This window comes from Panthera tigris, chromosome B4, assembly GCF_018350195.1.
Source record: "Panthera tigris isolate Pti1 chromosome B4, P.tigris_Pti1_mat1.1, whole genome shotgun sequence".
Taxonomy (NCBI): domain Eukaryota; kingdom Metazoa; phylum Chordata; class Mammalia; order Carnivora; family Felidae; genus Panthera; species Panthera tigris.
The window spans coordinates 20,784,054-20,800,425 of NC_056666.1; the positions used below are offsets into that span (position 1 = coordinate 20,784,054).

The 16,372-nt window shown below is 46.8% G+C and overlaps 1 protein-coding gene and 1 long non-coding RNA gene across 6 annotated transcripts in view; one reads left to right on the forward strand and one right to left on the reverse strand.

Annotated features, from left to right (window-relative positions):
* The first annotated feature begins 752 nt into the window (after positions 1-752).
* Positions 753-13,878, forward strand: LOC122240246. Its single transcript, XR_006219680.1, has 2 exons — positions 753-938; positions 11,087-13,878. It is a non-coding gene; the product is annotated as an uncharacterized LOC122240246 (long non-coding RNA).
* Positions 8,470-16,372, reverse strand: part of PIP4K2A (phosphatidylinositol-5-phosphate 4-kinase type 2 alpha) — a 186,131-nt gene continuing 178,228 nt past the window's right edge. For 4 of the 5 annotated variants that reach the window (XM_042991215.1, XM_042991212.1, XM_042991214.1 and 1 more), the window contains 3 exons: positions 15,524-15,767; positions 13,332-13,435; positions 8,470-10,730 (listed from right to left, as the gene is read on the reverse strand). In XM_042991215.1, the coding sequence (XP_042847149.1) occupies positions 10,650-10,730; positions 13,332-13,435; positions 15,524-15,767 (429 nt within the window). In that variant the 3' untranslated portion in view covers positions 8,470-10,649. Of the gene's footprint in view, positions 10,731-12,685; positions 12,769-13,331; positions 13,436-15,523; positions 15,768-16,372 lie in introns of those variants that run through there. The other variant, XM_042991213.1, reaches the window with a different exon arrangement.

Here is a 16,372-nt window from a genome sequence, read left to right on the forward strand (position 1 = left end):
GCTGAATTCTTCCTCTCCTGTTTTCTTCTAATCAGGCTCTCAACATATTGGATGATGCTCCCCTACACTGGGATGGGGGTGGGGGGGGTGGGGGGTGGGTAGGAGGAGGAGACAAACTACTGAATCCATTGATTCAAGGGGTAATTTCATACAGACACACCTAGAAATAATGCTTGGCCAAATATCTGGGCATCCTGTGATTCGGTCAAGTTGACACATAACATTAACTATCACAGCAGGGCTCCACAAACTGGCTGTCCATTTTTGTAAATAAAATTTTATTGGAACATAGCCGCATCCATCCATTTATGTATAGGTCTGCGGCTGCTTTTGCACTAAAACAGCAGACTAATTTTGACAGCTTCCCACCAGTCCTAAAATATTTACTATCAGGTTCCTTAACGAGAAAGCCTCCCAACTCTTGGACTGCAGGATGACCTTTATCCAGTAAGCGATGACTGGGGAAACTGGCGCAAGGACGGACGGTGACCATTTCCTGTATTTAATTATAGCGCCAAGGCCAACAGAAGAGTGGGACTGCGGGTAAAAGTGTAACATATAAACATTGTATGTGCTGAAAAAGTAAGAAAAATGTAACTCAAAACGAGAGGAGAAGAAAGAGAAGGGAAATTAGAAGAAGGCTGCACGCTGTAGCACTCAAGCGGGAGTCAAAGCGTGCCTACTCAGAGAGGAAGAGTGCGCCTGCGTCGTGGCCACTCAGCGCTTCAGTACGCCGGGTCAAGGGTCAGCCGCGCAAGATGGCGGCGAGGACGAGCCGCGGCCGTTGGGCCCGAGCGGCGTCGGGGCGCTGAGTGTCCCGGGGTGCCGGGTATTTCAGGGTGTGGAATTCGTCAGCCGCGGGGAAACGCACGCGCACTGGCTGGGGGAATGATGTCAAAGACTACGCGAAAATTCTATTTGTAGGGCATCGGAGAGAGGTGAGTGGAAGCTTTGATATTGATGGGCAGAGTCGGGTCACAGCGTGCAACTGCCCCGTGATAATAAAGAATATACCCTCTTAAAAAAAAAAATTTTTTTTTAATGTTTGTTTTCGAGAGACAGAGCGTGAGCGGTGGAGGGGCAGAGAGAGAGGCAGACACAGAATCTGAAGCAGGCTCCAGGCTCCCAGCTGTCAGCGCAGAGTCAGGGGTGGGGCTCGAACCCACCAGCGTGAGATCATGACCTGAGCCAAAGTGGGACGCTCAACCGAATGAGCCACGCAGGTGCCCCCAGAATATATCTTCTTTTAACCACCATGTGAACATTCCTGAAAAGGGATCGTATATTAGGGCACAAAGAAATCATTGATAGGTTTCATCAAAGTGAAACATTATTAATATTTTCTGAACACAGTACAATAAAGTTAGAAATGAAAACTAAAAACAAGAAAGCGCTTCCACCTGGAAATTTTTAAAAAATTCTATTAAACAACTCTTGGGTTACAAGGGAAATATACACAGAAGTTACAGAATTTCTGAAAAATGATAATGAAAAGGCTATGAATCAAGAATATATACATAAAACCTTTATATAGTTATATATTTAAAGCATCTCTATATAAGAAGCAGTGATCGTTAACAATTCAAAGCCCTAAACACCTCTATCAGTTAAAATTAAAAATGGAAAATAAATGCATTAGATCCTCAATTCAAAAATCTAGAAAAAAGAATAAAACCAAAAGCACACAAAGATAATAAAGGCAAATGCAGAAATTGATGAGATTTAAAACAGAAAAACAGTGGATGAAATCCACTAATCAAAATTCTAGGGGCACCTGGGTGGCTCAGTCGGTTAAGCATTGGACTTGGGCTCAGGTCATGATCTCTCCGTTCATGACTTCGAGCCCTGCACGGGACTCTCTGCTGTCACCGAGGAGCCTGCTTGGGATTCTCTGTCTCCCTCTCTTTCTGCCCCTCCCTTGCTTGCACACTCTCTCTCACAAATAAATAAGCATTAAAAAAAAAAAAAAAAGGGCTGCCTATTTAAAAAAAAAAAATTCTTTGGAAAAGATGCACAAGATAGACCACTAGCTAATTTAATCAAAAGGAGATGTGATGATGGAAGCAGAATCAGAAATTTGAAGATGCTATATTGCTGGCCTTGAAGGTGAAAGAAGGGGCCAGAAGCCCACAGTATAGGCGGACTGTAGGTGCTAGAAAAGGCAAGAGAATGGATTCTACCCTAGGGCTTCGAGAAAGAATGCAGCCCTTCTCCTGGTATAAACCTAGGTAACCCGTGTTTAACCGCTTGAGGTACTGCCAGACTGCTTTCCAAAGCGGTCTCACCATTTTTGGTTATATCCGTCCTAGTGGGTGTGAAATGATTTGTGGCTTTGATTTGCATTTTCCTAACAATGACGTTGAGCGTCTTTCCATGTGCTTCTGAGCCATTTGTATATCTTCTTTGGAGACACATGTATTCAAATTCTTTCCTCGTTCTAAAACTTGTCCCTTTCGTTGTCGAGTTGTAAGAGTTCTTTACAAATTCTGGGTATAAGTCGTGTTGCTTTGTGTGAAACATCTTTGCCTGATTGTTCATTTTCCGGGCTCTGTTGGTATCGCTCGCTGCCTTCGACCAAGCAGGCCCCTCTCCTGCTTCATGGACCGGCTTTGTACAGAGGACCCACTGAGAGATTCTGGGGACCTCTACCAACTCTTTCCCTCCTCAGGGAGAAGCATGTGGCTGTCATTTTTGTCTCCTGCTCTGTGCTGAGCAGGGGTGTGGGAGGCTATGGCATCAGTCCAAAGCACTGTCTCTCTTCTCCCCTAGACAACTAGACTGTGCTGACCAGTCCAGAGATTCAAAAGTGGTTAGACAGCAGCTCTGGAAAAGTCGGGGAGGTGGACGTAAAGATAAACTCCTTTCCTCCCTGGGGGTAGCTGACAGCGGGCAGGGAGTTTTCATCCACTCGCTCTGCCAGGCGGGGGGAAGGTCTGTGGCATCTGCCAGCCCAAGCTACTGTGTCCATTCTTCCCCAGGCAGCTAACTGTGCCAGACCTGACAGAGCTTCAAGACTGGCAAGACAAGGGCTAGTCTTCTGGGGAGACCTCTTGGAAAAGTTGGGGTGATGGATGTACAGACCAGTCTCTTCCTTCCCCTAGGTTAAGTGGGGGGCTGGGGTGGGGGCGCTCTTCCTGGTCGCGTGGTGCTTTGCCAGGCACAGGGACTCCCGTGAGACGGTGTCCTGAATCTCCCTACTGACTTCGGAGAGTCTAGTTTTGTGTTCTGTCGGATGCAGGAGCCTTTCAGTTTGTTTCCGGATTTCTCATAAAGAGACTGTCTGTGAATTGGTGCTCAATTGGGGTGTTTGTTGGGGGAAGGAGCGTCCGGGGCTTCCTCCTTCACCATCTTGCTGACATCACCCTGATTTCAGCTTGAAGGACTTCGCTGAGTGTTTATTTTGATTGGGAGGATCTGCTAGTGACAGATCTTCTCCGTTTTTGTCTATCTGAGAGTAAGGTAAAACACAAAAAAGCTCCCTTCTTCCTGAGATCCGGTTGTTTTCTTGAATGAAGGCGCCTCAAATTGCTGCAAGTTTTTGGCTCATGTCCAGAGTTCTAAAAAAGTAGATGATGACAGTTTTGCTACTATTCTGATTACTTTCATGGAGAAGTGGATTTTCAGAGGGTTTTATTCCATCATTGCTTTCCCCCTTGTTATTGAAGAAGCTCTGGAAGATCGGTGTCAGAGGTCTGCCAGAAAACCACAGCCAGTAAAAGCTATATATTAAAGTGATTTATTTAAAGGCATTGGTTTATGTGATTGCGAGGGCTTATTAGGTTAAGTCGAAAAAACATAGGCGAGGCTGTCAGGAAGGGTCGGCTGGAGCACTCAGGCATGAGCTGAAGCTGCTGTCCACAGGTAGAATGTCTCCTTCTGGAAAACCTCATTTCTGCTCGAAAGGCCTTATGGAATCAGGCCCACCCGCATCGTCTGCTGTAGTCTTTCTTAGTTAACGTCAATTGATTATAGACTCGAATCGCGTCTACAAGATGCCTTCACGGCAACACCTAGATTAGCGTTTGATCATTTTCATGAGGTCTCTGGGGAAACCAAGCCAACTATGACTGTGCAAATCAGATGAAGTACAAAGCTACAGGAACAGTTTGACTTCACACGGATTAAATGGAAGGAAATTGAGGACGTCTAATATTTTGGGAAACTTAGTGACGTGATGTAGTGCAAAGAACATGTAATGTCGTACAGAGAACACTGAGATGACCTGGCTGAAGCCTGGCCCTGTGATTGACTACCTCAGAGAGATTACCAGTCTGTCGGAGCATCAGTCTTCTCAGTTGTGAAAAGAGAATAAAGATAAAACCACGGTATGAGATTTAAGTGAGAGAATGTGAGGGACCCCTGAGTTAATGTAAAGACTTGGTGAAAATTGAATTTCATCACACTGATGACTTAAAAACCCTTTTACATAACATCATTTAGAGGACCAAAAGCCAAGAGCATCTGTACATCCCTGGCCTACGTATCCCACCCCCACATGGGAACAGTGGGTGTGTGTCCGTCTGGTCAGCAAATCCCAGATGTCCCTTAGTCTATCTGGTTCACTAGTGCGGTGATCAATACATACAGTTCATTTGTATATTTTAGCATTTTTGCTGCTGCTTGTTTTTGGTAAAAAGAGGCATTTAAAAAAATTTTTTTAACGTTTATTTATTTTTAAGACAGAGAGAGACAGAGCATGAACGGGGGAGGGTCACAGAGAGGGAGACACAGAATCTGAAACAGGCTCCAGGCTCTGAGCTGTCAGCACAGAGCCTGATGTGGGGCTCGAACTCACGGACCGTGAGATCACGACCTGAGCCGAAGTCGGCCGCTTAACTGACTGAGACACCCAGGCGCCCCTCTCTTTGTGGTATTTTATTTGATTAAAAGCTAAATTCCTAAGTCCATGTAGGAAAATATTAAAAGAAAAAACCACATGGCTTCATAGTTAAACATTCAGTGTTCGATTCGGGGAGTCTTCCACTTTGTGTGCCCTGTAGAGTGTCACCCACTACAGTAACGTGTTCTGTTTGTTCTGTGATCAGTTCCTTATTTTTAGAAAGACTTGCTAATTTATAGTAAATCAACTTTACCATCTGGACAAAATGTGGGAGTGGGGTGGGGTGGGAGGATGGGTTCTATTTTCAGAATTTAAATGGAAAACTCCCTCCTTTTGCCTGGTCAAACCCTGGTTTGGAGATGTGTAAGTACAACCAAAGCAGGAAGAAGCTCCCTTCTGGACTTTTGGGGAAAAATATCTGAGGCCATCTAAGGCACCGAATCCCCAGGCTAATAAACTATTCATCCCCACACCACGAGGAAGCTTGAGGGGGGAAAATGGTAGGTAAACACAGGGAAAATAGAAATCCTTATATTTTAGTACTGTCATCTTTGGTAAAACTAAGTAAAAGTAGCACATTAGTTGCCACAGGATCCTTAACTAATACAATCTGAGGCCCCCCCCACCAAATTTTTTTAAGTGTATATGAGTATACTAAAGTTGTGTAGAAAATGTCACATATGTTGAAGCAATCATCTGTTTGTATAGGACTTTAACAAAGCGATTGACTGAATGACTTCTATAAATGGATTTCTCAGTCAACTCCACTGGTAACTGCGATGGTAATTGAAGATGACCACAGCAATGTACTCAAAAACAAATTCACAAGGGAGTGTAACTTCAGTAAAAACCGAGGGCGATCATGACGTTGCCACACCTGTAGTAAAAGAATGAAAGAAATCCCAACTCCAGATCGGGGGGAGGAAGGTCTCTGTGGATCATAGGCAATCGTAGCTGAAGTCCACGGTTTTGCGGAGACTACTTTGTGGTACTAAAATGAGGCTGTTTCAGGGGCCGGCACACTTGCTCTGTAAAGAGCTCTCGTAAGTGTTTTAGGCTTTGTGGGCGTCGGGTCTCAGTCACAGCTACTGAGTCTGCCACTGTGGCTTGAAAGCAGCGATAGAAAATATGTGAACGGGCGTAGGTGTTTCAGTAAAACTACAAAAATCATGTGTTGGGCTGGATTGGCCCTCCGACTGTGGCTTGCTGACTCCTGCTCTAATCAGTAAGAAGCTGCCTCGTGCATATGTTTTAAGTATAGACAAGGGAGGCGGGAAGAGAGAAAGGGAGAGACAGAAAGAAGCATATTACAAAAAGTATTTAAAATGAGTGATTCATTTGGTGGGAGGGATTAATCGCTTAAGACCGTTTTCCAAACTGGCCGTCGGAAGTGAGACCTCTCGATTTAAAAAGTCAGGCAACAGTAAAGAAAATGCTGTTGGACTGAGAAAAAGATAGGAAAGGGAATAATACAGATTGACCCTCGTAACATGAACCGTGGGAGGGTTGGTACAAAACCCGGGAGGCTGCGTGCCGGCGGGGGCTCTCCAGACACAGCTGAGGGGCTTGGGAAAGAGGGGCCCTGCCGAAGGAAGGGTGGTGGTGAGGTCTTGGAGTCTGGAGACGGTGCTGCGTCCATCAGTCAAGCCTTCAACTTCCAATCTTGAGCTGCCGGAGTTCCAGCCCTGGCCTTGCTGGCAGCGATCATGTGCCCTCGGGCCAGTCACCTAGCTTGTGTGGGCCAAAGGTTCCTCATCTGTGACGCCTCCTCCAGCAGTAAGTGTGGGGTTGTGGAACACGGATGCATCACACTGGATTCCGAGAAACCCTGATCTCTTGTCCCTTCTCTTAAAAAGTCAAACACAAGCGTTTAAGAGTGAGAGAAAATTCCAGACTATGGCATGTAAGCGCCCTTTGGCAGGATTTTCACAGCATCACAAACAGGACTAAGACAAGCTTCTGGAGGGCATTTGGTTTAGATGAAGAGCTACCCCTTCAGAAAGAAGGAACTTTCAGTAATGGTTCTTGGTAACTTATCAACTCTCCTTTTCCAGAGACACTTTCCTGGTCTTCGGGGCCACTTTGCCACCAGTGCCTCTTTGATATGCCAGCCGTTTAAAGGCGGCAGTTAAGTTAGTCAGGGAGAAGGGGACTGAGTGAAGGCTGCTGTGCATGTAACTCCTGTGCCTGGGAATTCAGAGGGCACAGCAAGTCTCCGCCCTTTAGGGAGAGCGACTTTTATATTTTTAACATAGCGGTCTCCAGATAATGTGGCTGGAGCTGAATAAAATGCTGTTTAAGAAGATGGGGAAGGAGGAAGAGATGGAAAGTGGTATTTTGAGACCTGGGAGAAGGCTTTTTATGTGCAGTATGTACCGTGACCCCTGATTTTGTGCCAGTTAAACATTCCGTGTACAGTGATGGCTGGGGGCTTTCGGAGCACCGATGTTGAGAACTCCCGGGTGTGACTCCATGTTTCAACATCTTATACATTGTACACGTTACCAGCTCAGCATCCACAACCCCTGGTCTCTTGCACTTAACCCTTAATCACTTATTTCCAAAAGTGTTGTGTTAAGGATTAATGCTTCATACCAACTTTTGCCCTTCTGTGAATCTGCAGTAACCAGTTTTCTAGGACCAGTGTGAATCGAATCCAGAACATTAAACCATTGCTCTTTGCACAAGAAAACCCACAGAGCTTATGGGAATACTGGGACTAAGGGGCACAGCACCCCAAAACTTCATCACCGATACGGTCTAAAAAAAAAAAAAAAAAAGAGGACCCTAATAAAAATAGCAGTAGTTTTAAGTGTTGCTACATGGCCAGGAAATGGACAAATACCACAATAAATGTGGCAGGTTCTCGTGAAGAGGACCTGAAGGGTGCCCGTGGTAGGAAACACTGGAAGGGGCTGCGTCTCTGGGACTGTTGTGAAGTAGAGGAAGGAGTGATTTGGAGGCAGACGTGAGGTGGTAACCCCAGGTAGAGCCCAGGGTGACTGCCCACATGGGGAGAAACCGAGGGAGTTGGCGATGTTTGAGGGGTGCGTGGCTTGTGTATTCCTGTGTGGCACCGTTCGGGTTCGGCCAGGTGCAGTTTTCTGTGTCCACCTCGTGTTCCTCGTGGACTCAAGTGCACACGACTAAATGGGAAAAGTACATCACGCCCGATCCTTCCCTCACGTATCAATCGCGTTAGAACAAACACGCATTTTCAAAACGAGTGCCGTAGCCGAACGGACTGTGTTTGCTAACCTGGCCCCGATGACGGTGGAATGCTCTAAGAGAGCCTTCCGTCCGTCGGCGGTGGCCCAATAAGAGTTTCAAACAATGCGGACGTAGAACTATGGTTGGTAAAAATGGAAAATAAAATGATATTTATAGGGTATTCACCAAAGAGATTTCTTTTCTCTGTTCATCTTACAGCAAGCCCATTTTGGTGTGGAAGTTTCCATTGTTTACTAATAAAATAATTCACAGGTTGAAGGCAAAGCTCTAGGTAGTGAAGAGATTCGGTTTTACTTGTACTTCTTCAAGGTGCAGCTGAAGGGACTCTTAGTACCGAGTCTTTAAATTGATTTGCATTGGAGAGAAACCCAGTGGAGACAGAGGAACGAGGGATCCACTTTGTGAGTCATCAAAGTGCTTTATTTTGTAAAGCCTGGCTCATGACTGGAGTGTATTGTTAGCACTAGGAGATACAAGGCAAACTTCCTCACTCTGTCCAAATAGTTCATCGACAGAAATGAATGACAGAGACTGTTACAGACAAAAAGAAAGCATTTTGTAAACTTCTAAAAGCATACACACACTGGCCACAAAGGAAATAGTTACTCAAATAATGTACGGGTACCTTATCTTTACTTCAGGGTCTCACCTCTGTAGTCTTGGGCCAAAGAAACCACAGTATAACTTCAGAATACTCGAACTGACTTGATTCCAGAATGAACGGGGCGGGGGGGGGGGGGGGCCGGGCAGACCAGTCTCGATTAATTCAAATGCGTAAAATACGGATTCGGACAACCATGTCATGGTGGTAACACCATCTACCGTGGAGGATGAACCCGGGGGAAGTCCATAATGGTCCGGTGGTGTTGCTGCTGGCCTCCGGAGGTCCTGACTTGCCATCAGCACGTGTTTTCTGAAGTAAACCCACACACACTGGGCACAGTTGCAGCCCTGATCAGCCCGGAAGTAAAGTCACTGCAAGAGGCAGTATGGCAGGGGGTATTTGTGAGTTGTGAGTAATCACTGGAGGGTGGATTTTTTTTTTTTCTTTTCTGAAACTGCCTACAAAAATCATCTCATGTTTTACACAAAGAATTTCAAAGGCACAGCTTTAGCACAGTGTATAAGTTGATAACCTACTCTAAGCAAGTCTAGTATTTTAGCTTGACGCCTTTCAGAAAATGCCAGAAAGTTGGTAAATACATGATCGATGTTGAAAATTTATAAACTGATTAAAACACAATCAGCACAGTTTAGGGCAATGAACTTACATAACCAGATTTGGGTTAAACATTAAAAAAAAAAAATCATCGGGTTGGTAAATGTATATCTGGAGGAAACAAAACCACCTTTTACTTTCATCGTAGAAGACTGCCTACCGTGTACTTTGAATAAAACACTCACCCAAAAACATGACTGCAGGGTACATTTCAAAATATGACAAACATTATTTCACCTACACTGTAAAATGACTTTACATGTAAACTTCAAAAATCACATGCTGTACATTAAATTTTTAGATTCAAAAATATCCCTGTTTTCCTAATAATGTAAACAGTAAAATTGAGGGTTTCAGTTAAAGGGATAATTCATAACAAAATACCACTGTTTAAACAATGGTCAAACATAAACATCTTATAATTTAGATCTGCCGTCGTTAACAGGAGAGTTCAGAGTTCTAATGCTTTGCTCACCTTCCCACAGTAGGAGATGTAGATACCATTGCCCGAAACTATGCACTTTTCAGGTAAGCTTTATTTTTATTTTGTAGCATAAATTCCTATATTGCAACATAAGAGTGTAACAGTGAAGAAGCTCCAGGCAAGAAAAGAGAAGTAAGCAGTTTTCCTGGACATACTTACTGAGGTGAAAAATGTACAGGGAAGAGTCACTAGGGGCATCAGCTTCTTGCTGGAGGAGGGGCATTTGTTCCCGGACCCCGGGGGCCCCCCGCCCCCGGACACCGTGTGGAGGCGGAACCCTGAAGCAGGGCACGCCCCCGCCTGGTGCCAGGGGCCCGGGGCACAGCTGTTAAGGAGCGTCAGCGTGCGTGGTAGAAATGTAACATTCGCAGTAAGTTTTTTTCTTTTAATCACCATCATTATTATCATCATTATTATTATCTTCATTATTATTATGAATACTGTCACATCTTTCAACTCCAAAAAATAAACTGATCCACAGTTTATCGTGTGATGCCAACATGGTTGGTCTGACATGCATTTCCTTCATCCCCTCCCCCGCATGTGCTCATTCATTCATTCATTGGTCCGCAGCTGGAATCAGAGGGTTGTTGCCCAAACACACCCTGACTGAAGCTGATCAGTTTTCATTAATTAATTAATTTTTAAGACACGCACGCACACACACGCGCACACACACACACGTGTCAGAAATAGCTAGAACGATGCTGGGAAATATCAGGTAGCTGTTAAAGCGAGTAGCCTCCAAATCAGTCATCTTGGCCTGAAGATGTAAACGAGGAGGTGTGCTTCACTGAGTTTGGTTTTCATTTTTCCTACGCCGAAGCCACCTCTGTCCTTCCCATGCTCATGTCCGTCCGAGGTCATGTGGGAGGTTACGTCAAGATGTGGCCAATAAAGTCCAAAAAGCGCTTTGAATACTGTTCTGGGTTCACGGTCGAGATCTCTGCACCAGCCTAGGCAGATGGAAAGGAGAGGAATATCGATATAATCACTACTCAGTATGTAGAGCATTGTTTTCAATTGCGGCTAAACATAAAGCTAATAATAATAATCTGTGCCCCGTTCTTAAAACAGAACTCAGAATTCTATCTTGGATATTGCATCTGAATATCTGAATGGTCCAGGTTCTTAGGATCTGTGTGAAAACGAGGCAGAGAGGCTGAACCACAGATGCTGTTATCACACATACTGTGACTGTAGCAACTGAAAAAAAACACCTTGAACTAGCCACGTCTGGGATGTTCCTTTCAAACAGTGGACTCCGTGTGGCCTACATTCGGAAGCCATGCAATCAATGTTTGTTTTTCAGGAGAACAGATTGGAGATACCTTGAGAATGACACAAACAGCAACATTCGGCTGAAGGGGAATTCCAACGACAACGACCTAGGATTGCGTTTCTCTTCCAGGACCCGGGTAAGTGGCTGAGTGCTCAAACGAGAGGGGTGACAGCAGCAGCAGGGTCCGTGTCAGCTGGCACCGTAACCAGGTGGGACGTGAGGCTGCTGATCGCACCTCCCCCAGCAGGGCACAGCAGTGCCATTGTTCCCCTTCACAGTGACCCGCTCAGGGCAAGGAAGCAGGGGCCCCTCGAGGAGGCTCAGTGGGGGACTTCCTAGTACCAGAGGCGATGCTGGCGACCAGACTCGAGGTCTGGAGTTACCAGCCAGTTTCCTGAGCTGCAAAGGGCAAGACCAGTTTTACTAAGTCACCAGGTGCTATTTTTAGACACCCATAGTCACTGGGGAACCTGTAATTTCCATGCCGGGCCTGGGCCGCCGGGATCTCCACGGACGAGCCCGGGCCTCGAAGGCAGAGAATAGTTCCCAGCAGCTCAGCACGGCATTCCTTTGCTAAGAGTAAGGTCTTGCTCCTGCAGATGCAAACCGTACACAGTTTCAGGCCATGTGGTGTATGACGGAGCCGGGCTGGTGCCTTCCAGGGGAGACTCGAGCGGAGCCACGTTTGCCACGGCAAATTTCCAATTTCACATGGTGTGTGATGTTACGGTGAGAATGGGGAAGGAGGGGAACGAACACGGAGCACCTCCCCGGCGCTCGGCCTGTTCGCCTCACGTCTCCTCCACAAGACCCCTTCAGCAAGGCAGTGGGGCTCCCTTCTTAGTTGGGGGACCTGAAGCTCTCGCGGTTACACGGCCGGGAAAGCTGAAATCGGGGTTCTGAGCCAGTTCTGTCTCTGTAGTATGCCCGTGGTTCTCCATCAGAGGTGAGCATCGGAATGACTACAGAGCCGTCGAGGGACCTCCCCCAGCTTCTTGGCCCGGACTCAGAATCGGGGAAGGGGCCTGTGGGCCCGGCACGCACACACTTCACAAATGCCACGCGGGAGGCCGCGATGCCAGCAGGTGAGAGCCGCCGGGTGCCCTCCTCTCGCCGACGCAGGAGTTCCGGCACTTTCACTGGGCCGGGGGAGGTCTTGGTCATGCTTTGCACGCGGTTGGAATACCGTAAGTAGTGGCTGATGGTGCAACTGAGATGTTTCTTTGGCAAACAGAATATGGTTTTGGGCTGGTTCCCTTGCTGGGAGGGCAGCCTAGCCTGTTTGATTGTAAGATACAGAAAAAGAGCCTTTAATAGAGGCCGATGTTCTTCTGGTGTATCCTGGCTGGTTGTACACACTACTGCTCCTTCCAGTGTGAACAAGCCAAGACACAAGTCTGTCTCTATGGGATGGGGGTCTGCAGCCTTTTCAGCAACACCTGGAAAGCCGAAATGAATCTCTACGATACAAGCATAATGGATACTCACCACCTGGGAGGTTCAGCCAGGCAGGTGGGATTTGCTGGTAGGGCATGGGGCCGGGACTAGCACAGAGCAAGGGGCCGGGCTAGGTCCTGGGGAGCAGTCCCCTTTCTACCACCTTCTAGTGCCGTGACCCTGACAAGTTACCATTTACGCTTTCTTCCTCAGTTTCTTCAACTGATAAACAGGGATACAGGCTTGTCATGGGGATTCAGTAAGCCAACATATGCCTAGCATAGTGATAATTTAGAGCAAGAACAATAAAGGTGAGGAATTTATGTTATTAAACTTTGATCTTGCACCCAAAAGTTTTCTGTAGTAAAAAATACACAATTCGCTGTGCAAAAAGAAAGATAATACTGCATATCTGGGAAGTGTCTGAAGCACAGAAGAGTGCTTCAGTTCTGAACATTTTACAGTTTCGAGAATTTGTGTTAAAACACTTAGTTCTATCTTCACTTTTTTCTTTGAAGCGTTTTTCAAACAAAAACGAATTTGCACAGTATTCTAGAGATGCACGTGTGTGCTAATACCCCAGTGTGGAAAAAGACGACTGGCCGCTGAGTTGAAGTGACCTGCCCAAAGCGTAGGGAGTCGTGGCGGGAGCTGGTATTAGCTGTTGGCATTTGCTGGCTCCAAATCTCGCACTCGGAACATGACCCCCCAAGGTAATAAGAACCCCTGAGGGACTCTGGACAGCTCAGTGGGAGGGAGGCAACCACAGCTGGTCCCTGCACTCCAGACTGCAGCAAGGGCCCAAGAGCAGAGAAGGAAACAAAGTGGAGATACTTACGCCATGTTTAACAGTTTTTGCAGCGTGGGCAGCTTTCTTTTTTGCATCATAATGAGTCAAGATGTCAATAATTGCCATAAAGTACACCTCTTTCCTGGGCGAGTCTGTAAAGGGATGAGAGAGAGCAGTGATTGTGGGACAAATGACGCCACCTGGAAAGGCACGTCCTGGGGGTGAGGGACTCAGGACAGAACAGGGTTTGGAGGAGTCTGAAAACTAAGGCCATGTCCATGTAAGTTCAAACACATTCTGAAAAAAAACTTTTACCCCCTCCTCCATGTTTTATGGGGTAGAGAGATGGGCAGACTGGGTGAGGGGAGTGGGAGAGTCCGGCTTCCGGTTATGGGAGGAACAAGTCACGGAGCAGAAAGGCACAGCGTAGGGAACACAGCAGTGACTCGGCACCAGGGCTGAGAGGTGGGCAGGTGCGGGCACAGCAGAAAGCCCAGCGCAGCGCCTAAAATCACTGTGTTGTCCACCGGAAGTTAACGTTAACACTGTGTATCAGCTATCCCCAAATACAAAAAAAGTTAACTGATAAATAAAATAGCAATTTGTAAAAAGCATCCACGTAACTCCTGCATATCCCTGTTAAACAGCTTAACTTTCCCCAATTCTCTCTCAATTCAAAAAGTAAAAAAGTATCACCCTAGGATGTTACCAGTAGAGGTCCAAGGGGGAGGTGGTTTTTAATTTTTGTCAATCTGCATTTTCTTTAACGATTATGGATTGCTTTGGTGTAGAGATGCTCATACAACAGGTAGATGGAATTACGCTCCTCACTCCTAGTCTACCGCTAACTACAGGTGCACCTTGCTTTACGGCGCTTTGCACATACCGCGTTTTCCACAGGTTGAAGGTTTATGGCAACCCTGTGTCAAGCAAGTCTGCTGGCACCATTTTCCCAATGGCATTTGCTCACTTCATGACTCCGACACATTCTGGTAATCCTAGCAACAGTTTAAACTTTTTCATTATTGTATTTGCATGGTGATCTGTGATCAGTGATTACAACTCACTGAAAGCTCAGATGATGGTTAGTATTAGTATATTTTAGCGATAAAGTATTTTTAAAATAAGGTACGTACATTGTTTATTAAAGATATAATGCTGTTGCACACTTAAGAGACTATACAGCAGTGTAAACATAACTTCTATATGTACCAGGAAACCAGAACGTTCATCTGACTCACGTGGTGGTGGTGGTCTAGAACTGACCCTGCAACACCTTTGAGGTGTGCCTGTCCTTACAACCGTTCATAATTCTGAGTCTAGCATCAGAACTGCAGAAAGGCATTTATCATCTCTAAGATCCGTCTTCTACGTATTTCCACAAATAGGCTGTTTTAATTATAAACAATAAGAAAAGTACATTTGACTACATCTCATTTTCTGCACTGAAGAAAATTTTGGGGAGCAAAATAACAACTCAAGCTCACTTGGCTGATATGCCACATCTTTTTTTTTTTTCTTAATGATGAACCACAATTTTTATTACTCAAAAAATAAGAGGCCTGTTTTTATCCTACCTCCAAATTATCTTGGTTTTCTCATGTCTCAGTAGCTAAGGTAGAAGGTGATATTCCTTCAAATATCCAGTCACCCAGATTTGGAGGATTAAGATTGGGCTCACTTAGACAAGAGGGCCATAGAGACCCCTTAATGGGCGGCCAGGGGGCACGGCAGAGGACAGACAGACACAACAGCACACCAGACGCCCTCATCCCACGCCCTGGGCCAGCTTCAGCGCTCCTGAAAGGGGAAGGGCCGGTAGCGGTAGCGATGAGCCTCCCTCCCCCGGGAGGCACACTAGGGACCTCGTGTGTGCCTAGCTCAGGATGGATTCCTGACGTTTTGGATCCACGTAAGAGATGGCGAAGAAAAAAAATTTTTTAAACGTTTCTTCTATATGTTATCTGTCCGCACCTAAGTGTGGGTACGTGGGTGTTACACAGTTTGTGGCTTCACTCCATTCCAACATCACAAAATTCAAGGGCCCGATCACATCCCGTTTCAAAACCAGAGATGAGTTACCCTTAACATGCTCGTGTCCCTGAGTCAGCTACTGAGGCTCTGGAGAAAAAGCCTTGGAGGGCAGCAGACTTTTAACCGGGATTATGATCACTGGCGGGAAACCATGCAAAAATCAAGTCACTTCATAGATAAAAAGAGGTGGTAAGAGCTCAGCTTACTTTCGTGGCATTTAATCCCATAAACGTCAATGTTGGGATCAAACTCCCCCGGGGCCAAAGGCGGTGAGCTGTTGAGCGTGTTTCCAGGACTGTCCGGAGGGGTTCCCACGGGGTGGGTGCCGTCGCTCTCCCCCTCCTCTTCCCCGTCGTTCTCCTCGCACTCCACCTCCTCCTGCTCGGCTCGCTCCACATCATGGATTCCCACCAGCAGGCTGTAGTCCATGAGCTTCAACTGGGCGAGAAACTGAGGGTGGGAGGCAGCAGGGTCAGTCAGGCCTTCAAACCCCAGATCTGGAGAAGACAAGCTCGGGAAAACGCACACGGGGGAAGGCTGTGAGCCAGGGGGCGGCAGAAACGAGAAGAGGGTCTCCCCGAGAGGCGGCCAGCCGGGAGCCTCCTTTGCGATGCTCTCCCAGCCCCGCGGAAGCTTCGCGGGCCGAAAACGGAGCCCCACACCCCGGGCCGGCCCGGCGCTAGTAGTATTTTCCCTGAGACGCCAAGCTGGATGCCGAGAGGCGGGCACACATCCCATGGAGGCTGGATTCCCCCAGAGAGCACAGCACATGGCTGGCAAGGAGGGAAGAGAGCTGCTCTCCCAACAACGAAGACTGGCCGAGGGGAAAGACCAGGGGCCTCCCAAGTGGCTTCCAGCAGTCTCTTGTGAAAGCACTTGGAAATTCAGCACACTGGGCTGAGGACGTGAGTACGCTGTCCGTCCCCACTAAGTAAAAGCCCAAATGTCCCGACTGACCAGCAAACGCCTGTGTCAGTGCTCGGGTGAGTAACACAGTCCTGTCCTGCTCAGGTTTCCTTCTGGAAGCCGGGAGACTGGAGGAGCTGAGGGCGTGG